At 45.5% G+C, this 24,047-nt stretch overlaps 1 protein-coding gene across 1 annotated transcript in view; it reads right to left on the bottom strand.

The window, feature by feature from the left end:
* VPS26C (VPS26 endosomal protein sorting factor C) overlaps positions 1–24,047 on the bottom strand; it is a 46,978-nt gene that overhangs the window by 7,330 nt on the left and 15,601 nt on the right. The window contains exons 2-5 of the mRNA XM_043593608.1: positions 13,835–13,978; positions 12,500–12,649; positions 4,792–4,872; positions 1,300–1,374 (exon numbers count right to left, since the gene is read on the bottom strand). Of these exons, the coding sequence (XP_043449543.1) occupies positions 1,300–1,374; positions 4,792–4,872; positions 12,500–12,649; positions 13,835–13,978 (450 nt within the window). The remainder of the gene's footprint in view (positions 1–1,299; positions 1,375–4,791; positions 4,873–12,499; positions 12,650–13,834; positions 13,979–24,047) is intronic.

The raw sequence follows: 24,047 nt of genomic DNA, 5'->3' as shown, positions 1-24,047 counted from the left end.
TGAAACGCATGATTGTCTCTGCATGTTTGAACATTTGGGGAGAACTGTTAGGAAAACAGAAACAGGATGTTAGAGAAAAAAGGAGCAAGTAACAGTACGCTAACAGAAAAAAAAACCCTTGCGACCTTAATCAATTAGACCAAGGCCAGGCAAAAAGAGAAACATTAAGGTACCATTAAGGTACACGCAGGACACGATGGAAGGAACAAAACAAACTCGTTCAAAGGATCTGGCTGGGTGCTCTTTACAAGACGCTCTTGGATCTACTCAGCCCCCCTCCCCTCTCCCGTTCTGTCACCTGGTTCTGTATTGTTTAGATTCCTAAGAAACACAAACCAGTTAAGAGCATGAGCGCCAACTGGGACACTACTGGGTAGTTCTCGGGCTGAACAGCCGAGGCCGGGGAGGGACCAGGGCAGTGAGATCCGGGCCGCGGCCGCAGCCTCAGCCCGTCACTACCACCTGCACTCCCTGCACGTGTCCAGTCATGTTCAAATCCCTGTGAGAGTACAAGCCAACTGGGCCATGGGGGTCCTGTCCCCTCCAGATGGTAAAGGGACTTTCTGAGAGGCACCTGAGGACGCACCCCTGCCACCTCAGGGAGGCCAATAACCGCTCCTGTGCCCCAGGCCTCCCAGACTTGCCTTTAACCCAGATGACAGGGTCCGGACAGCAGAATGCGGGACGACAGCAGGGAAGAAGAGCCAGGCCCTCGGACAAGAGACCAGGTGGCCAGCTAAGAAGTGAGGGGTGCGGGGGTGGTCGGGACTCAGGGAAAAGGGGCTCTGACCGCAGCACAATAGAACCGGGAGGAGAGGGGGGGACCATGGTGGGCATACAGGCTCCCGGAGCAGCCTCTGAAAAGCATTCTTCTTCCAAGTAGTTACCGAGTTTAAAAAGAAATCAAACCAGGGGCGCCTGAGTGGCTCAGTCAGTTAAGCGGCCGACTTCAGCTCAGGTCATGATCTCACAGTCTGTGAGTTCGAGCCCCTAGTCGGGCTCCGTGCTGATAGCTTGGAGCCTGGAGCCCTGCTTTGGATTCTGTCTTTCTCTGCCCCTCCCCCCACTCACATTCACGCACGCACACACACACACACTCTCTAATACAAATAAACATTAAAAAAAAAAAAAAAAAGAAGTCAAACGAAAAATCCAGGCTATTTTGGGTACAGAGATAATCAGAACATTACTCTTGCTGATAACCTCATACCCAAAGAAGGAACCCTTGGTCAACGGTCTGTCTGCGGGGTCCAGTCACCAAGAAAACATCTCTGGCTTTCAAGTGGGAAGTGCACGTACCTCTCGGACGTTCTGCAAGGTTTCGGGAGTGATAGTGAAGTCCACAGGGCTCGGGGTCAGCTTCCCCTTCTGAGGCTAAAACAGGAGGTAAAACCAACATCAGCTGCTTGAAGGCCCAGGGTTCCATGGGTCCAACTTCCCTTTCCGTTTTTAAACAGACGAAAGGCAGCAGAATGGATCGGGGGGCGGGGGGGTGGGGAGCTGGCAGTGCGAGGCAGCTCACCTGGGTTCTACAAACACAGCTCTGCCGAAAGACAGTGTTGTGCTCTTTGTCACATTTCTTCATCCCCTGTGACTCAGTTTCCTCATCTGTAAAATGAGGGACCACTTTCTTAACCTATCAGGTCCCTTTCAGGTCCGGGAATTAAAAATCAGACCTAAGAACCAAGGGTAGTATTATTGGAAGGTATTACGTTAAAGCTCTTAGAATAAGAGCTGACACCAAGTACCTCTGATGTGCTACTGACTGAGCGTGACGAGCCTATGGGGTGCTGTTACGGTCACTAGCTCCACTTCACAGACAAGGACAGCGAGGCACAGAGAACTCAGATGGTCTCAAGTGGCAGAACCGAGATTCAAACCCGGGTGGTCTGGCTCCAAGGCCGGCACTGTGAGCCACCCAGCCGTCCAAATGTCCACCGGGAGGGTCACTCCCATTAAATAATCATAAATGTTGCCATCGTCAGCCAAGCACGGTCACCTCCACGTCACACAGCTGCGGAACCCGTCGGCACTGCCGAGCTTCACGAGGGCCTGCCTGGCGGATTCCGCTCCGGCGCTGGGATCCAAAGGCCACTGACACCCAGATGCCAGGAGCCAAAATGCCAAGTTTACTCATTTACCAAAGGCGTATTCTACACAATATTCTTATTAATAGGTTCGTGAACATAGTCTTCAGTGGATATATTCTTCCTCACGGCATTTAAAGGAGTATTTAACTTGTCGACTAGAGATCACAGCATGGTTTTATCCTTCTCATGAAATAGTTCGTAAAAAAGAACAGGATTATTTTTGTAATTTTTTTTAAGATTTTATTTTTAAGATTTTAAGCCCCAACATGGGGCTTGAACTCACAACCCTGAGATCAAGAGCTGCACGTTCCAGCAACTGTGCAAGCCAGGCACCCCAAGAACAGGGTTCTTTTTTTATTATTAGTTTTTTAATGTTTATTTATTTTTGAGAGAGACAGAGAGGTAGAGCATGAGCAGGGGCGGGGCAGAGAGAGAGGGAGACACAGAACCCGAAGCAGGCTCCAGGCTCCGACCTGTCAGCACAGAGCCCGACGTGGGGCTTGAACCCACGAGCGGTAAGATCATGACCTGAGCCAAAGTCGGACGCTTAACCAACTGAGCCACAAGGCGCCCCCAAAAACACGGTCCTTGAAGGCTGGGTGTTGGTAAGCTGCCAGGAGCAGGGAGGAAGCCCCACACGGCCCTGCCACTGGTGCCCGCCCTGAGCTGACCTCTGACAGGGCCCTACAGTCACGAGCAGGCTGGGGGTCAGGGGTCAGGGAAGACCTGGCCTGGAGTGTGGCTCTGGGCAGGGAGCTGAATTTGGGTTTATTCTCCTTCACAAAGCTGGAGGTTCTTTTTGTTAAAGACATAAAAAGGGTATATGTCTCTTTTATGGAATAATCCACATTAAAGAAAAAAAAATTTTTTTTGCTTCCATGTGAAGACCTTTGATACAAAAAAGGAAAATACCTAAATCACATGACTTCCAAAAAAAGAATAATATATTTTTAATATTTTATATAATATATTATCACTAAAAGACACTTAAACAATGATTATTAAAAATTTAATAAGGGGTTAATGATAAATGTTAGACGTCCTAAAAAAAAAAATCACAAAAATGTTGGAAATAAAGGACATCGGTGATTTTGCCAATCTTCTGCACGAGAGATTTAAGTCTTACATTTTTATGTAACCACTACTAAAAGACATCCATGGACATTTCATAACAGTACAAAAGAAATACAATTGCAAATTTTCCACAAAAGCAACGTGCGTCCCCGTGGAGCTCTGTAGAAGCCCCCATTTACTAAGGCACGTGGCAGGGACCACGGGAAACGTGTGGGGTCCCCAGGACGCGGCGCCTTGCGCAATTACCTACGAACGGAAGCGAGTCAGGGAAAGCTAGTGGCTTCTGCGTCTGTCCGGTTTGGTGCCATCTTGACACGGCCCGCAGCCCCACAGAACCCGTTCGCTCACGGAGCACACGCACGGGTCTCACCCGGCCCGGTGAGGCCCTCAGAAGCGGTGTTCCCGGGTCAGCCCGGGGACGGCCCAGGCAGACGTGCGCCGACACGTCCAGACCCCGTTCACCTGGGCGCCTCCAGGAACCCCAGTTTGGCCACCTCCGTCTCCAAACTGCTCAGGATCAAATGAAAGGCAGATGCGCTACAATCTGAGTCTAGGCGGCCATTCAAGGGGGGAGCTAGGCTAGCGCTGGCCTAGAGAAAGCAGGAGCCGGCCCTGACCTGGAGGTGTGAGCACACAGCCCAGGGAAGGGAAGGACGACACGGCCTGCAGAGAGGCCCGGGAGACAAGGGAATCCAATGCTGTGGACATCCGTCACACGTGTCACACCTAGGGCGGACAGGGCCAGTCACCGTGAGGCTCTGCACGATGACCAAGGAACAGCACAGATGGGCTGCGGCCTCTACCTTGAATTCACCCGGAATCGCCAACAGCCACAGGGGAGAGGGATCCAGTTCCCTCAGTCGGCACGTGAAAGGGAATTTTAAAGAATATGTTGTAAAAAATTTTTTTAAATGAATAAATAAATAAATAAAATAAAGAATATGTTGTCACTGCAAAATAGTAACAGAAGGTGCTGGGAGAGGGGCGCCTGGGTGGCTCAGTCAGTTAAATGTCTGCCATTGGCTCAGGCTGTGATCTCACGGTTTGTGGGTTCGAGCCCCGGGTTGGGCTCTGTGCTGACAGCTCAGAGCCCAGAGCCTGCTTCGGATTCTGTGTCTCCCTCTCTCTCTCTGCCCCTCCCCCACTCATGGTCTATGTCTCTCAAAAATGAATAAAACATTTAAAAAAAATGTATTAAAAGAAAAAAAAAAAAAAGAAAGTGTTGGGAGAAGCGACCCACCCTGACCCCGAAGGTCCCTGTGTGCTCTCGCTGGGCGTGCCAACAAGGTTAGGTCCTGACCATCCCTTGTCTGAGGCGGGCCATTGCTCTGGGTTGTGTGGCCGTCATGACCTTGAGAAAGGAAGAGATGCGTCCCTCGGAAACAGGCCTGCTGCTCGCTATGACAGAGGTGGGCCCCCTGCCCGCTGTTTCTCAGCAGAGGCACGGCCCCCTGGAGGGTTCTGATCCTGCCAGGAGACACCAGCGTCCCTGTCTCCAAGCCAGGAGTCTCTTCCCCAGCAGCCATGACACAGCACCAGGCTAACTTCTTGGCCTACAAACGGGGGAAAAGACCAGACCCTACGGAAGAGTCCCATCATGACGCGCAGAGCCCCGAACACAGCTTACAGCGGAGTGAACGATGAATTCGCAGGTCTTCGTCACGTCCTTGGCCAACAGAGACCGCCTCATGTCACAGCGCAGGGTATACTGGAGGGCGAAATCAGACAAGAAAATGCCGTTTTAGTGTGGTCTGCTTCCACCTTGGAACTTTATCCAAAGACCCAAGAAAGCCAACTTTCAGGGAAACGTGGTCCAACTACTGTGTTATATGAACCTAATATACATAACTGGGGGAGCCAGTGCTCAAAGTAAAGGCATTTCTATAAAAAGACCAAAAGCAAAGACACACTTTCGGGTGATGCCGTGGCCGCCCCGTAGTTGACCCGCTGGTGCAAAGGCACAGAGTCTCACCTATAAGAGGCAGAGAGTGGAAAGAATGTGCACCTGGAAGCAAAAGCTGCTTTAAATCCAGCTGTCTGTCTTAGCGTGTGAACCCTGACAAATAAGACAACCCGTCTGAGCTTTAAAGAGGAGGCATCTCTTTAAAATGGGGATATTAGTACCTGCCTGCAGCAAGGGCCGAATGAGATAATGTGTGACACCCACTTAGTACAGGGTTTGGCAGGCACATAGCAGCTCTTAGTAAAGTGGCAGCTATTTTGTCCCGAGGATTAGAAAACACACAGGAAGGGCAAGAAGCCCCAGGACAGCGTCTGGCATTTCACGAACCGCCCCTGAGAAGCAAGCTGCCCATGGCACCGTGTGCACAGCACGGCGCCGGGTGACGGAACAAGATGGGAGTCGGACCCTGCACTCAGGAGTTCCGGCTTTAGCGAAGAGAGGACTCTGCGGTGACGGTGCTCAAGGTCTAAGACTCCAGGGCTCCCCAAAACTAGCTCTCCACATTTCAATTAACTGTTTTAAGGTCTATTTATTTTTATTTATTTATTTTTTTAATGTTTATTTATTTTTGAGACAGAGAGAGACAGAGCATGAACAGGGGAGGGTCAGAGAGAGGGAGACACAGAATCTGAAACAGGCTCCGGGCTCCGAGCTGTCAGCACAGAGCCCAATGCGGGGCTCGAACCCACAGACCGCGAGGATCATGACCTGGGCTGAAGTCGGATGCTCAACCAACTGAGCCACCCAGGCGCCCCAGGTCTATTTATTTTTGAGAGAGACAGAGAGACAGGGTGTGAGCGGGAAAGGAGCAGAGAGAGAGAGAGAGGGAGACACAGAATCCGAAGCAGGCTCCAGGCTCCGAGCCGCCAGCAGAGCCCGATGCGGGGCTCGAACCCACAAACCGTGAGATCATGATCTGGGGCGAAGCCGGACGCTTAACCGACTGAGCCACCCAGGCACCCCTAGCTCTCCATATTTTAACCTTAAGAAGTAATAAAGAAGGGGAAATCTTTTAAAACGTTTCTTTTGGAAAAGCCGACCATATGCAAAAGTAAAGAGAAGAGTATAAAGACGCCCCACGTATCCAGGAGCCAGCTTCCACAGGGGTCGATGCATGGCCGATCTTAACTATTCTCCCTCTCAGCCGTTCCCCATCTGCCAATACACAGACATACCCTGAGTGCAAGGTGACGGGGATGGGTAAGGCAGGTGGCATCACGCTAGCTTTTAACCCATGTTCGGTTTCTCTGCTGTGCCTGGGGTGTTTTTCTGAACCAGCCACTGCTCGTGTACCTCCTGCAAGACAGGCCCGGTTCTACCCAAGGGAGAGCGGGCCCCTCTGCGGGGCCGGTCCCTGAGCTAAGAGCTCTGACCTGGGACCGTTTCTTCACATGGTTCTTGTCTGTGGGTTGACACACTGGTAACAAAAATCTATAGCATGATCACTGTCTTCATGCTAATCTAAAAAAAAAAAATCACATAACCCACATTGAAGAAAGTCAGCTACTGTTTTAATCATCCAGGAAAAACTTTAGAATTATGTTCAAAATATTTTATATAACTGGGACTACATGCATGGTTGAATCAAGAAGCTACATTATTATGAACGACCTGTCCACATTATACAAGGAGTTGCTATATATTTAAGGTGTTACTGGGATATTAAAACATTTTTAAAAATTTGTTTGTTTATTTCGGGAGAGAGAGAACAGGAGCAGGGAAAGGGCAGAGAGAGGGAGAGAATCCTAAGCAGGCTCCACATTGTCAGTGCAGAGCCTGACACAGGGCTCAAACTCAAGAACTGTAAGATCATGGCCCAAGCAGAGACCAAGAGTTGGACGCTTAACCGACTGAGCCACCCAGGCACCCCTAAAACATTTTTCTAAAGAAACATCCCTTGTCTACAAAGACCTTTATATATATAAAGATCTACAAAGATCTATATCTATATCTGTATCTATATATCTTTTTTTTAAATTTTTTTTCTTAATGTTTTTATTTATTTTTGAGACAGAGAGAGGCAGAGCATGAGCAGGGAAGGGGCAGAGTGAGAGGGAGACACAGAATCGGAAGCAGGCTCCAGGCTCTGAGCCATCAGCACAGAGCTCGATATGGGGCTCGAACTCACAGACTGTGAGATCATGACCTGAGCCGATGTCGGACGCTCAACTGACTGAGCCACCCAGGCGCCTCTCTGTATCTATATATCTATATATAAAGATCTTTGTAGACAAGGGATGTATATATACGTGTACACACACACACAGACACACACACACACACACACACACACATTCTCTTTTGAGATTTCAATCTGGTCTCCCCAGCCAGACAAGCTCAGTGAGGCCTGGTACTGTTAGATCTGTATACGTGTGTGTGCACACAACATGTGTGTATGTGTGTAGTCTGTGTGTATGCACACACGTGTTTTGTCTTTCTCCTACACAGCCCACACGCTGTCTAGCATGGGCGACATTTTGTTTGGACCTGCCTGGTCTCTTGCATTCTTTTCCCAGTGGGAACTTCCCCTTCCTCATTTTTAGTCTCAGGGCTTTGGCAGAGCTGACCTCCCATCAGCCTCCTGGAAGTGACCGGTAAGCCAGGCCTGCTACGGGGACTGTCGGAAACAACTCTTTCTGCTGGGGTGCCAATTCAGTAGATCGTACGCCAGCCACACGCTAGCAGCCAGCTCTGCCGTGGCCAGGGAAGAACCCAGCTGAGAATGAGGCCTGCACAGAAGACAACGGAGCCGGAGACACAACTGGCCTCCCGCACTTCTGGGTCTATGATCTGATACCTTTTTTACGTGAAGTCAGCTTGAACTGGATTTCCATCACTCGCAAAGGAGTGAGAACAAGTGGCATCAACTTCTGGCCACGGAATGTTTTTAAGTATGGAGGCAATAATTCGTAACATGGGGCAGATGCTAACAAGCGAGGGTGGGGAGAAAGGCGGAGAAGAGGAACATGCTGATTTTTGTTCCAGGAATTATGTTAATTCTTTCACATGCACCATCTCAGTTAATTCTAACAACTCCAATAGAACTGTTAGGATAAGGCAAGGACGGCTACCAATGCCTCATTTATATTCAATCATTCAACAAATACGGACTGGGACCATTCCGTGTGCCAGGCACTGAGCTAACTAAGCACTTCGTGCCAAGACCTCATTAATCCCCTAGGAGGAGGTCATGAAGGCTGTTCGGGGTCACAGAGGTGGGATATGAATTTACACCTGCTGGCTGCCAAAACCCACGCTCTGGATCTTTACACAACACACAACTCAAGCCCAGATCTGTCTGCTGCAAAGCCCTCGACCTTTTTGCTTTATCGCGCTCTTGCCCAATCGTGAAGAAATGGTCCAGGTGGTAGGAGTTTCCGCAGGTCAGAGGGGGTCAGGACGGTCAGACTGAGCAGGGCTCCAGAAGGAGGTGCAAGATTGGATCTTCTATGACCGTCAGTAAACACAGAGCCAACAGGAAGAAGAAAGAAGACTGCCAATAGATTTGAAGCCGACTCCCAGAAAGGATATTCTGAACTATGACAAAGAATGACTAGCATCTGGATAAACTAATTTTGAATTGCGATTTCAGACATGTTAGTACTGCTCTATGCTGTGTTATTATAGGACAAAACGTTGTTAGTATGGCCACATGAGTGGAACAAACATAATAAAACTTGCCTACGATTTACATAACTTTTAAAAGAAAAGGCGCACCAAGGACAACTAGGGAAAGCGGGCAGATTCTCGTATGCATGATCTCATCGTGAAGGTGAGAACAGGCCTGAGAAGAAGACGGGCAAACACCGCTGAGCCTCCGTCTAAGGAGTCACAAGGAAACCCAGACCCTGCAAGCTGGGAATTTAACACTGGCTGCATCTTAAACCCTTTATTCTGTCTTATGGTTTTTACTGTTTTTCCAATATGTCACTACAACACAATTCAAATTATAAGCGTAAAATGTCTTTGTGCCCACGTCATTTGAGAAAGAGGATGTTACTAGGTTTAATAACACTTTCTATCAAGTTTAACACCACCTTCTATCCAAAGTAAACCGCCCATGAATCTGCAGAGTAAGCGTGGTAAGCGATGGTGCAAAGGCCAGCCCTGTGACCACAAGTGGTTACCGTGGACTCTGGGAGGCACTTGCTCTGCTAATAAAACAAGAAGGCTAGCAAAAGACCCATCTAGAAACCGAATGACTGAATCAACCGATCAATGAAAAGCAGATTTAAAAAACCCATAATCCTAGTTTCGCCCAAGAAGTATATTTTCAAGGGGCACCTGGCTGGCTCAGTCAGTGGAGCGTGTGATTCTTGGTCTCAGGGTTTTGAGTTTGAGCCCCACTGTGGGCTCTGCACTGCTTGGGATTCTTTCTTTCTCTCTGCCCCTTCCCCACGCACTCTCTCATGCTCTCTCTCTCTCTCAAAAATAAATAAACATTTTAAAAAATAAATTAAATTGGGGAGCCTAGGTGGCTCAGTAGGTTGAGCGTCCGTCCGACTTTGGCCCAGGTCATGATCTCGCAGTTCACGAGTTCAAGCCCCGCATCAGGCTCTGTGCTGACAGCTCAGAGCCAGGAGCCTGCTTCGGATTCTGGGTCTCCCTCTCTCTCTGCCCCTCCCCTGCTTATGTTCTGTCTCTCTCTCTCTCTCTCTCTCTCTCTCTCTCTCTCAAAAATAAACATTAAAAAAAAGTTTTTTAATGAATTAAATAAAATCTTTTTTTTTTTAAAGTGTATTTTCTCAAAAGAAGCAATGACAAATTTGAATATGAATTGGGAATGAGATGGTATTTGAGAATTCCTGTTAATTTTGACAGGTGTGAACATGTCAACTGTGATTCTGTAGGAGAATGTCCCTCTTTTCCAGAGATGGACATTGAAGTGCCTCTAGATGAAGTGTCGAGATTCTGTAACTAACTTTGAAATGATTCAGGAAGCATAAATACAGATGAAACAAAGGTGGCAAAATTCTAATGAATGTTGAATCTAGGTGATAAGCTCTTATAAATCTAAGGTTAGGATAAGAAGAAATCCCCTCATCTTTAGAAATCTGTGAGATATTTGGGGAGGTAGAGAATTCCAGGTTGTAGCATTCTGAAGTTAACCCTCCAGGGGTAAGATCTTAGGGCCAAAATAAAGGTTGGGTCGGGAGAGTATACACCTTACTCAAAGAATTCACCACATGTTAGCCCTCTAACGGCATTTTAAAGAATTTCCAACTTACATCCAGCTATGCAGGACATAAGTACACAAGTTTTTATGTACAGTTGACTCTTACGAACAATGGGGAGTTAGGGGAACCAGTCCAAAAACCCAGGTGTAACTTGTGACTTCCCAAAACCATCACTACTGAGAGCCTACTGTTGACCAAAAGCCTGAGTGATAACATTAACAGTGGATTAACACATATTTTGTTAGGTTATATGTATCATATACTATATTCTTACAATAAGGTAAGCTAGAGAAAAAAAAATGTTATTAGGAAACTCAAGGAAGAGAAAACACATTTATAGCACTGGACTGTATGTACTGACAAAAATATCCGCAAGTAAGTGGACCCGCACGGTTCAAACCCATGCCGCTCAAGGGTCAACTGTAGGTCCACATGCCCTTCCTGGCAACATCTGGAAAAGAATGAAATTTCCAATATGATTTTTTAAGGTTTTATTATCATTTTTTTAATATTCTAGTTATTTCTGAGAGACAGAGTGCAAGCAGGGGAGGGGCAGAGAGAGAAGGAGACACGGGATCCGAAGCAGCCTCCGGGCTCCGAGCTGTTAGCACAGAGCTCAACACTGGGGCTCAAACCCACGAACCGTGAGATCATGACCTGAGCCGAAGATGGATGCTTAACCCACTGAGCCACCCAGGCACCCTGAAAGATTTTATTTTTTTAAGTAATCTCTTCACCCAACGTAGGGCTTGAATCCACAACCCCGAGATCAAGAGTCACATGTTCCACCAACTAAGCCAGCCAGGCGGCCCTCCAATTTGATTTCAAACAATTAATCTTTTAACAAAAACAAAGAACATAGGAGGAAGTAACAAGAAGTATGCCACTGAAACTTGAACACTATTCTATTCGGTTTCTAATGAACATATGCTTATGTTATTAAATAAACAGTATTAAAGAGCTACCATGTCAGGAAAGTGCGGTGATGCTGATTCTGGAAAGAGAATAAATATGATTTCCAAATAAACGTTTGAGATGGTCTCACTCTTGCTAAAAAGGCATTTTGCATCTATGGTCTTATACGGTGAAAGTGCTCCCAGCCTAGAAAGCTGGCCAGAGGACTCACGTCTATGCAGGCAGGTTCCTTCCAATCTAGACGCTTCCCCACTGTTACAAGTACTTCCTACGGGCCTGTCCAAAGCCTTCAGGATACAGACTGCCTGAAACAGGTGCACCAATAACAAAGGACTAGATACAGTTTTTCTTTGTAGAAAGATACTCTGTGCAGCACAGTACGGCCAGGCTGCACGTGGTTCTGGTCTGCCCATCTTTTAAGCACTTCATGGAACTCACACGTAGACAGACCTTCAGTTAAAACTCTCAGGAGTGTTTTGAGGAACCGCATTTTTAAAGTGTTGCATTTTTAAAGTGTTACATTTGAGGCAGGGGAACGGGGACTTACCAAGACCGAATTGTCGGCTAAAACTCAATAAATCAAAAAACTTCCCAACTTGCTGCCCTCTTGCACGTACGTAAGACAAGATGGTTTTGTCTCAACCAGCAAGGGGAACCCTGCAGAGCTGGTATCACAAAAGTACCTTTCTTTCCACTGAATAAAGGAAAGGCTCTCTCGCTCGCTCGCTCGCTCTGAGTCATGACTCCAAACTGTGCCTGACACAATAGTGGCTGTGAAAGGCATCCTGAGCTAGCGGAGGTAGACAGGAAGTCATAAATTCACTTCCCCTCATTTACAAGGTTTGTTCAATAAAGAATACAAGCCTATGTTAGAGTAGTAGCCTTTGGATATCTAACAAAGAGATATTTATACGTAGAAAATAGACAATTAGTGCGGGTGCCAGAGAGACGTGAGGGCATATCTATCACCAAACAATAAAAGCACCCCTCGCACGGTGTCCATGCGGCCTGAGTGGGGGCCAAAAGAAACAACGGAGTTTTTTCAAAGAAGCCGTGTAGCACGGGTCCTCTGGGATTTCTATCAAAACTAACAGCCGCACACAAACTGTGTTCTGCAAAGCAAAATGAGAAATCAAAATAGAATACACACAGGAGGTCTCGGCAACAACTCCAACATCAACTTCTTGGGTCTGTCTGTTAACTTTCAGTGAAAGAGACATGGAGCCGTTTTGCAGAGGAACAGCCGTGAAGGTGGCCCCACAGCGTTAGGAAGCGCTCACCTGAATGTTGACAAACACGCCGTGGTAAGTCTCGTACAGAACTTTGTTGCCCTTCACGTGCAGGGGAAATTCAAAAGGAATTTCTGTTTTGCCGCTGGGAAATTTTCCTGGCTTCACCATTTCGATGGTGCTATTGATAATCTGGATAGGCTGTAAAGAAAAAAACAACAACTCCATCTATCAACACGCACTTCTAGATGTACTTCCAAATTACTGTGTCCGTTAATGATCTCCTGAGAGCCGCGAGCCACGAGCCCTTGGGTGCCCCCCCTCCCGGTGTCCTGGGCCGCACAGCTCTGTATCTGCAGGTGAGCACACAGTTGGCTCAAGTCTCTGGCACAATAATGGTTCATTCACGGTACCGGATGCTTCGATGTTTGGGGCACATCTGAAGTGGTATTTCCTCTCCTCTCCCCAAAAAGCTCAGTCAACTATCCTATCAACCCTCCTGACTGGCACTCTGACCTTCAGAATGAAGAAGCAGGTGCAGCACAGTCAGGATGAGCGGCCAGGAGGGCCGCCACCTGAACCGGGGCTTCTCACGCCTCGTACACCAGACACCAGCCTCCCGGGAGCCTGCCCACCGCCCGCCCGCCGTGTGCGGAGGGAGCGGGCCTGCCCGGCCTCAGCCCTGCGTGCCTCTGCATCACACTGGGAACCTGCCTGAAGGCAGCCATCACACCGTAGTTAACGTGTTCCAAGCCCTGGGTTAGCATCACTCAGAAGATCTCCGACTTCTGAAGTGAGTCTCGAAGTGCTGCTGGAGGAAAGCAGGGAGACCGCGGAAGAGGGTGGGAAGGCCGGAATCTGAACGCGGGCAACAAGAGCCCTTCTCTCCTCTCACCTCCTTCCCTCTCAACACTAAGAGTTAACATGTCCTTCAGGAAACGGAAACTATAAGTACGGAAAAAGAGCTGATATTCCGGAACACAGACCCCTACCCAAAATGACAAAAAGGAAAGAAGGGCCACTGCCCTACCTGCGTCTTATCTGAATATCAAGTAACGGTTTTGTTTTGGGAAGGTGAGTGCCAGAGCCAAAGGCACAACGTCTCAGAAGGGCTCTGGTCTCTTGAAAGGCTGAATTTAGACCACTTATAGTTTTCCTCGTCCTATCTTCTAGGAATCAAAACAGACTTTCAATCGCAGGAGATATTCAGAATCAAAATATCGGAGTATTTTTTTCAGTTTGATGAGTAAGTATTAAAAGTATGACTATCACTGTACCTTACAAAACAACGACAGGTAACAACAATAAAGCCAAAAAGCAAGCAAAAAACCCCACAATTACGCGGATAATGAACTAAAAAGAGATGTGCAACCTGAGCATTCTTACCTTCACAGAATTATAGAAAGCTTCGAACACACCCACGCTCTTGGCGCTGAGCTGGAGGTTCACACTTCCTTCCACTGTCAGAGACACTCCCTGGTGCTGGATTGAATCCTTGCCAGATATGACCACCACGCCCGAGAGGACTTCCTAGGAAACCAGAGACAGCCACCAAATTAACGTTCCTTTGCATTCACCTTATTAGCCAAAATAGGTCTCCTTAAGGATTTGTTCAAAGATGCAGACATTCACTGAGCACTTATTACAGACCAGAGGCCTGGATGCTGGCATGGAGAAGGCACAGCCTCGGGTGGGGGCGCCGGACGGCCACGGACAACTACATGGACAATTAGCTGGGTGCACACTGCTGGGGAGCATGAGGGGGGGAGCGGGCGAGGGATCTCATGCGATCGCCCCCTTCCAGACACATCCGCACTCCCAGCTGGGGGAATCCCAACAAATGTCTGATTTCAAAAGGGCAAAGACAAGGGCCTGAGGCAAATGGCAGATTCACAATCATGTTACACATGAGCACATATAATGACTTCTTCAGAAAGAATACGATCAAGTAAGACCCTTTTCTTTGGGTTCTTTCCCGACTATGCTAAAACGACTACACATTTTCAAACGCGTAATTTAACACAACTCCTTGTTAAATGGCGCTCTCTCTGCCCAGGAAGCCTCACTGAGGGGGGGTCTTGAGCCTGTCTACACAACATGTGAGTGCAACCCAGCCTTTCACTACAGGTCTTCCCCAGTCTCTCCACATCCAGGTTCACTCTGTAGACATTCGAGCCCAGAATTCTCTGGATCATAAATCATTTGAGAACGATTTCACAACAGATCGTGTATTCATTTGCCTGAAGATAATTACTGAGCAACAGAATATGGACATTATACTCTCGGCTGGATGGCAGTTTCTTCCTGTTGCCATTGAACTCGACAGTCTCAATTTGCTATGGGGGTTTTGGGTGGAAAAGGAAGTTGAGATTAAATAGCATCCACCCGAGCGGAAAGAGAATCCACAATAAATTCAAACAATGTGTTTCTGAAATGACCTTCAGAAACAGCATGCGTCTGTCAAGCAGTAATATGATGGCAGAAAACTGGGGGCAACAACACAAAAAAAGGAAAACAGCAAAATTAAAACGGGCCCACAGATCAAAGCATTAAAAACCATCTGTCCTATTGATGTTGAAATCTTTCCATCTCCTCTAGTCATCCAGTGAAAACCCTGTGACCAAGTTCTCATCGTATATGGAATTTGGGGAGCAGGGAATATTCTATGTCCCTTAAATATGCTAAGTATTTTGTTTTTGTTTCCTACTCCCCCATAAAAAGTACGTAGGCAAATTTAAATGAAAACGCCTCTGAAATAATTTAACTTTTAAATTTAATTAAAATTGGGGCGCCTGAGTGGCTCAGTCAGTTAAGTGTCCGACTTCAGCTCAGGTCACGATCTCACGGTCCATGAGTTCGAGCCCCGTGTCGGGCTCTGGGCTGACGGCTCAGAGCCTGGAGCCTGCTTCCGATTCTGTGTCTCTCTCTCTCTCTGACCCTCCCCCGTTCATGCTCTGTCTCTCTCTGTCTCAAAAATAAATAAACGTTAAAAAAAAAATCTTATTGGGGCGCCTGGGTGGCGCAGTCGGTTGGGCGTCCGACTTCAGCCAGGTCACGATCTCGTGGTCCGTGAGTTCGAGCCCCGTGTCGGGCTCTGGGCTGACGGCTCAGAGCCTGGAGCCTGCTTCCGATTCTGTGTCTCTCTCTCTCTCTGACCCTCCCCCGTTCATGCTCTGTCTCTCTCTGTCTCAAAAATAAATAAACGTTAAAAAAAAAATCTTATTGGGGCGCCTGGGTGGCGCAGTCGGTTGGGCGTCCGACTTCAGCCAGGTCACGATCTCGCGGTCCGTGAGTTCGAGCCCCGTGTCGGGCTCTGGGCTGATGGCTCAGAGCCTGGAGCCTGTTTCCGATTCTGTGTCTCCCTCTCTCTCTGCCCCTCCCCCGTTCATGCTCTGTCTCTCTCTGTCCCAAAAGTAAATTTAAAAAAAAAAAAAAAAAAGTTGAAAAAAAAATCTTATTAAATTTAATTAAAATTAATTCTACTAGTTCTTGTACAACCCATATTAAACAGAAATCTAATTTTTAGAAGTTTAAATTCACTAGTATATTTTTAAAAATCTACTTGACTAGTGTATCCAAGAAATAAAATGAGCCAAAACAATTGCATGAACTTTATCACCTAATGCAACACAGTCATGCCTGGGACAGGTCTGCTCCTATCTAATCACAACATTTTCAGTTAATCTCACAGGAGCAGGGTCTGTCTGGGCTGACCACTGGTTGGCATATTATAATCAGTAGCACCTTTCCTTCCCTAATCCCTATGGCATAAGAAGGAAAAAGAAGCAAAGTACCTTGGAAGTAAGCAGAGTAAATAATTTATGACCCAAGGGACTCTTTTGTCATTCGCTGATTTAGTTCAGAAAGAACGCAGTAGAGAGAAGACAAAATTAATAAAATAGTAGATAAGTTAGGAGTTCCTATGATATACAGGTCTGTTCAATCCCTGCCAACAGAAGAAGGATATGGAATTTGTCCAAGTGTAGGGGCGCCTGGGTGGCTCAGTTGGTTAAGCATCGGGCTCCTGACTTCGGCTCAGGTCATGATCTCACGGTTAGGGGGTTTGAGCCCCCTGTCAAGCTCCGTGCTGACCGCAAGGAGCCTGCTTGAGATTCTCTCCTCTCTCTCCCCCTCCCTGACCTCATCCCTCAGCCCTCCCCCTCAATCACTTCTCTCCAATCCTCCCTCACTGGCCCCCCTGCTAGTCCTTTAGGTGCCTGCAAATTCCAACTTCAGGGCATTTGCACATGTCCTTCCCCCCCACCCCCCACCCCCCAACCTGGATGTTCCTCCTGCACACACCCACACGGCTTGTGACAAAAATCCTCTCCTTGACCAAACTCTACTCAGCTTCTCTTGAGCTCTTTTTCAACAAGGCCTCAACTTCTGGACTCCCGTGTTCAGCTCTGCAATGTTTGACTGTAGCAAGAATTCTGCTAATTGCTTTAGCCACCCCCCATATCTGATCACCCTTGCTCAGGTTCCTCACCCGGGGCCCTCGGCCCAACACATGAGACCCCGTCAACCTGGCCTGCCTTCAGCAAGAGTCCCATTAGATTGGTCTAGCCAGAATCCCCACTTGGACTCAGTCCCTGTGTCTCTTCCTCCCCACCCCCACTTCTTACCTACACCGTGCTCAGAATTGAGCCTGTTCTCTCCCCTGCGCCCACCACAGAAGCCCTCCTTGAAAAAACCTGCCCGACCATCTTTAACAAGTGTCACGGATCGTTTTTCTTCAACACTCACTCGCTCATCTCTATGAAGTCATCATGCAAATGGCCCCATTTAGTGAGGCCCTCGCAGACCTTGCCGTCCAAAACCGCCCTCTCCCCAGCAGTCAGCCCCACCTCAACTCCACTCTGGGGCACGTGTCACCTCCTAAAATACACACAAGTACATCAAAAGATGCTCAATGTCACCCGTCATCAGGGAGGTACAAATCAGAACCACAATGAGATACCACCTCGTGCCCATCAGAATGGCTAACATTGACAACTCAGGAAACAACAGATGTTGGAGAGGATGTGGAGAAAGGGGAACCCTCTTGCACTGCTGGTGGGACTGCAAACTGGTGCAGCCACTTTGGAAAACAGTGTGGAGGTTCCTCAAAAAATTAAAAATAGAATGACCCTATGACCCAGCAATTACACTACTAGGAATGTATCCAAAGGATACAAAAATGCTGTTTCAAAGGGGGCACCTGCACTCCCATGTTTATAGCAGGGCTGTCAACAATAGCCAAATTATGGAAAAAGCCCAAATGTCCATCAACTGATGAATGGATAAAGAAGATGTGGTACATATATGTATATGCACACACTTACAATGGAATACTGCTCCGAGGTCAAAAAGAATGAAATCTTCCCATTTGCAATAATGTAGATGGAACTAGAGGGTATGACGCTCAGAGAAGTCAATCAGGCAGAGAAACACAAATACCGTAGGATTTCACTCATATGTGGAATTTAAGAAACACAACAGATGAACATAGGGGAAGGGAAGGAAAAATAAGATAAAAACAGAGAGGGAGGCAAATCATAAGAGACTCTTAAACACAGAGAACAAACAGGGGTTGCTAGACGGGAGGTGGGTGGGGGGTGGGCTAAAGGGAGCATGAGTTAAACGGGCGACAGGCATTAAGGAAGGCACCTGTTGGGACGAGCACAGGGTGTCGTATGTAAGCGACGAATCACTGGGTTCTACTCCTGAACCAGTACTACACTGTATGTTAACTAACTCGAATTTAAATCAAAAATCAATCAATTAATCAATCAATAAAATACACATAAGTAATTCTCTCTTATTTATTATCTGTACTCCTGGAACATAAACTCCACAAGGGCAGAGTGATTGCAACCACGAGCCCTCGATCCTTATTCATTATTCAATATTCATAAATGACCATTCACCAGGAAAAACAGTATCATCAAGCAGATGAACACTGGGAAGATGCATTTCACCATGAACTTTTTAAACTGCTTCTATAAAGGATGGGCACAAAACAGAGCTGTAAGAGCTCAGGGAAAATGACATGATGAGGCCACAGAAAGAGATAAAGGTAGAAGAAAAACTCAGAAAAGAAGTGGAAGGAAAAAACCAAAAACACCACAGAAAAGGGGGTGAAGCTGAAAAGGGCAGAAAGTACATGCAGGGCAGAAATAAGAAAATTCAAATTAAATAAAAATTTAAGAATTAAAAAGAATCACAAGAACAGTGACAAATAGGACAGACTGTGAGGAACATCCAACAGGTGCATAACGAAGTTCCCAAATAAGAAAACTGAAAGAATGGAACAGAACACATAGTCACTGATCAATTTTAAAATACTGAGAGGGAAAATGAATCAGGAATGGTCAGAAAAAGGACAAACTACAGTAAAATTATTCTAAACCGAAAAAGAAAATCCTTTAGGAGTCAGGCAGAAAGATTAAGTCACTCACAAGAGGGGAGGAAACAGACTCTCCACAGCAAGACACAAAACGAAGGTACAGCAAAATGCCTGACACAGTGCTCAAAGAACAAAGTGATCCCAGAATTTTATACCCACTTCAACAGTCACTCCAGTAGAAAAGAGTTTTAAATGTGCAGAAACAAATAAACCCCAGGGAACACTGTATGAAAATCCTCCTTGAGGAATTTACTACACTGCAAATTATATGCACCTATGGGATGGCTAGAAAAACCGTGTCAAAAAAAACCCACTTGTGGGGCACTTGGTTGGCTCAGTGGAGCGTGTGACTCTTGGTCTTGGGGTTGCAGGTTTGAGCCCCACACTGGGTGTAGAGATTCCTTAAAAATAAAATCTTTAAAAAAACAAAACAAACATGTGAAGATTCAATCCATTCAACTCTAACGACGAGATACGTGATGATGACGGTAGAAGAATGCAAAATACCTGACAGTGTAGAAGTGACTTAAGTGACACTAGCTGGGGAAGGAAGGGAGAGACCATGCAGCAGGTGGCATAATGTCCATGGTTTTCCTGACTCTCACAGCTGGGACTTACAAACACTCCAATAAAGCCATGCTCTCCAGTATGGTATCCACTAGCCACATGTAGCTATTTAAATTCAAATTTATATAGGTTAATAACAAACAAAATTTAAAGTTCAGCCCCGCAGTCGTCCTAGCCACACGTTCAAGTGCTTAAAGGCCACTTTATGGCCGGTTGCTGCCATAACGTACAGGACATGCACATCGCTGGGGAGAGTTCTATTAGACAGTGAGGATCTAAAGTGAACACATCAAACCATACAGCACAAACTTAACAAAGGTAGACGCCAGTAGAGTTAATGTTTGTAAATAACTAGGACCAGTTGGTAGAAGAGAAAGGAAGAAGGAAAGAGGGGATACAGTCATCTCATCACCGTTCACAAGAGGGAATTATAAATAACGTCTAAAACATAGCAGATGTGGGGCACAATAAAAAGTGGTAAGGGTAACAACTATAACAAATAAAACTCCAAAGTATTAGAAAATCAGCACAAAGCAAAGAAAATAAGAGAGGAAGAAGTTTTAAAAGGTACTTAACCATCCCCTCGAGTGACAACAAAGCAGCAGTGACAGAACTAATGCCAAACATATGTCGCATTAATAAATGGGCTAAATTAACGTCTATTAAAAACAGACACACAGATTATATCTTAAAGCAAAACCCAATTTTATGGCGTATGACAGAGAAGCACCTAAAAGAAGAAGAAAGGATAAGCAAAGGACTGTGAGGCAAAAGCGAAGAAATAAATCACGGGCCGTAATCTTCACATCAGACAAGGGTGAGTTCAGAGAAGGAAGGGCTGAAGCGGAAGGGCGCTGTACCACCCGAGGCAGTGCCACTCACAGCGACGACCTGCGGCAGTACTCACTGCAGATCAAATAACACAGCATCGCAACGCAGTGCAAGAACCACAGGGAAACAAGGACAAATTGAGGGAAACACGTTAGTTGTGGGAGGTGTTCATTTACCCCCTTGGCTCATGACAGATAAAAGGACAAAGAGAAGAAAGGCTATAAAGGACCCACATTACATGTCAATGAGGTACATGTGGAACTCTACCCCCTGGAAACTGAGATACACACTTAATATCCGTGGTTCCTTCACAAAAATCGACCAAGCTGGTCCATAAGTAAGTTCAACAGTTGTTTTTTCAGGGGGGGGGAAAAAGCAAATGACTATCAAGAAAAAAAAAAAAAAGCACAAATTTCCAAAATAAGAGGGAAGTATCAGAGATACAGAGGTTATTAAAAGAATAATAGGAGAACACATTATTCAACTGCATGTAAGTAAATCTGAAAAGTTGATAAAGTCAATTATCATTCTAGAAAATACAATTAACCTAAACAAAGGAGCCATGAAACCGAATCAATCACCTTAGAAAAAGTACAGAAAGGTATAAATAAACCCCTGCTCAAAGCGCCAGGCCCAGAGAAATTCATAGACCACTCCCAAAATATATGAAAAGCAGAAATTTCCAATATTAAACTACTCCCAAACAGATAAAAGGTATATAAAATATTAGCAAATATAATCCAGGAGCAACTTAAAGGAATATCACATCATAATCAAGTGGGATTTAGTCCAGGAATGGATAGCTCGATTATTGAGAAAAATTATTAATACAGCGCATTAATAGCTCTCCAGAGAAAAATACAGTCGTCTCCACAGATGCACAAAAGTCACTTGCTAAAATCTAATACCCGTCCTCGATAAAATTCTTAGTAACATTAGAAGGATACTTCCTTAACGTGACAAAATATATCTACTTTCCCCAAAAGCCAGCCTCAGCGTTGATGGGAAATGAGATACACTGCCTTTAAATCAAGAATAAAACAAAGATCAGGGCACCTGGGCGGCTCAGTCGGTTAAGCGACCGACTTCGGCTCAGGTCATGATCTCATGGGTTCGTGAGTTCAAGCCCCACGTCAGGCTCTGTGCAGACAGCTCGCAGCCTGGAGCCTACTTCAGATTCTGTGTCTCCCTCTCTCTCTGACCCTCCCCCTAAAATATTCTCATACTCTGTCTCTCTCTCTAAAATATTTAAAAAATTTTTAAAAAGAATAAAACAAAGATGAACACTGTCACCACTATTATTGTACTACAAGTACTAGTTAACATAATGAAACTAGACAAATAGTATGAAAATTGAAAAGTAGAAAGTAAAATGGTCATTATCTGCAGATAGTATGATTACATGCCTAAAAGAACCCAAGAGAATTCACTGAAAATTATCAACATGAAGAAAATTTCAGGAAGACAGTTGGGTAGAAAATTAATGTAGAGAAATTAATAAGGCATCCTGTACAAAACAACCACCAATGAGAAGACATGGCTGGAAGTAAAGACTTTATTTCCAAAAGCAACAAAAAGTTAAAATATTATATGGGAAGCTTTTTTTTTTAATGTTAATTTATTTTTGAGAGAGTCAGAGAAAGAGCGTGAGTGGGGGAAGGGCAAAGAGAGCGAGACACAGAACGTGAACTCATGAACTGTGAGATAATGACCTGGGCCGAAGTCAGATGCTTAATTGAGCCATCCATTTGGGCCACCCAGGTGCCCCCAAAAGTTAAAACGTTATAAATTAACTTAACAGGAAATGTCCAAAACACAGATAAGACAAAAACTTACAACAGCTGAGGGCACAAAATAAATGAAAAGCCATACCATACTTATGAACACGAAGTTTTAACACCCTAAGTGTGTCTACTTTCCCAAAGTTAAGTCTATAAAGGCAACAGAATCCTAAAGAAAATAATTCTCTTTTGGGGGGGGTTGGTGGGGTGAGACAGACCAGACAAGCTGATTCAAAAATTCTTTTTTTTTTAAAGCTTATTTATTTATTTTGAGAGTGAGAGAGAGAGAGAGAGAGAGAGAGAGAATGTGCATGCAAGTGGGAGTGAGGCAGAGAGAGGGAGAGAGAATCCCAAGCAGGCTACACGCCAAAGGCACAGAGCCTGACACAGGACTCTATCCCATGAACCATGATCATGACCTGAGCCAAAACCAAGAGTCAGAAGCCCAACCAACTGAGCCACCCAGGTGCTGCTGATTTGAAGATTCTTATGGAATAGTCAATAAATGTTGAAAAGAAGGAGACTAGCCCCATGAGATGTCACATCGCCACAATTATTCACAACGTGAGGTGCAAGGCATGTACTGGCTGAAAGGTCAAAGGAAGGAAATAGACGAGTCCAGAAATAGACCCAGATAGTAGGGGAATTTAACAGATAATAAAGGTAAGCGTTTTAAATCCAGAGGAAAAGATGGAAAAGTCACTAAATGATACTGGAAAACTGGCCTCAGAACTGGAAAAAAAATTAAGCTGGAGCCATACTGTAAACCTTTGTTCACAGAAAAGTTCACAACGCATCAAAGACTTAAATGTAAAAACAGAAACAACCAAAATGTTGGAAGAAACCATCCAGGATGATTTTTATCATATCAAAGCGGGGAAGGCCTTTCTAAGAATGACTCAAAATCCTGAATAAATATGACTACTGATACAACCTAAAGTTTGTTTCATAAAAGTGATGATGAGCAAATCATTTACATAAATGATAAACCTGGGAAATAATGCAACTCCATGTAAAAGGCAAAGGGCTGATGATTTCTCTAATACTTTAAGAACTCCTAAAAAATAAATGGAAAAGATAAACAACTTAACAGAAAAATTAAAATATGGGCAAACGATGGGACACCTGGATGGCCCAGTCGGTTAAGTGTCTGACTTTGGGTCAGATCAGGATCTCGCAGTTTGTGGGTTCAAACCCTGCATCGGGCTCTGGAGCCTGCTTCAGATTCTATGTCTCCCTCTCTCTCTGCCCCTCCCCCACTCGCACTCTGTCTCTCATTCTCTCTCTCAAAAATAAACAAACATCAAAAAATATTTTAAATATGGGCAAATTATAGGAACAAAGAGTTCACAGGAAAAGAAGGCAATCTATTCCACACCCATGAAAATACACTCAATCTCAACAGTAACAGGAGAAATAATAAAACTATCCTAAGTGCCATTTTCCACCATTTTCCATCAGATTACTAAAGATCAAAATATTTTATTGTGTTGTGTTAAGGGAGGCAGCAATGGGTACTCTCAGATGTTGGGGTGGGTGGAGTCTGGAGTACCATGACCTCATAAGGAACATCTGGCAATACCAAAGACATTTCACTAACACCCGGGCTGGCAATTGCTAGCTAGGAATTTTCCTGAGATATACCAGCACAGGTGAAATGACTCAGGAACACGGTTACTCACTACAACACTGTTTGTAATAACAAGAGGCTGTAAACAACCTAAATTCCAACAATAGGAAAATGGTGGTTTTCCCCTTAACAATACAATACCTTGGAAATCATTCACATTAGTATATACATGGTTATTATTTTTTTTAAGGATGCATATTGCACCATTGTGAAAAAAAAAGGGGGGAGAGAAAGGCCGTATGTATGATTTACTTATATATGCATAAAATCTCTTTGGTAGGAATCACAAGAAACAGATAGCTTTTGGTTGCCCCATGGAGAGGACCTTGATGGATGGTGAGGGGTAGATGCATCCATCCTGGAACTCATGAATTTTAAACCATGTGAATTGATTAACTATTA

The sequence above is a fragment of the Prionailurus bengalensis genome, chromosome C2 (assembly GCF_016509475.1).
Source record: "Prionailurus bengalensis isolate Pbe53 chromosome C2, Fcat_Pben_1.1_paternal_pri, whole genome shotgun sequence".
Classification (NCBI taxonomy): domain Eukaryota; kingdom Metazoa; phylum Chordata; class Mammalia; order Carnivora; family Felidae; genus Prionailurus; species Prionailurus bengalensis.
The sequence above is the reverse complement of the archived record's forward strand: the minus strand, read 5'-3'. Positions and strand labels throughout refer to the sequence as shown.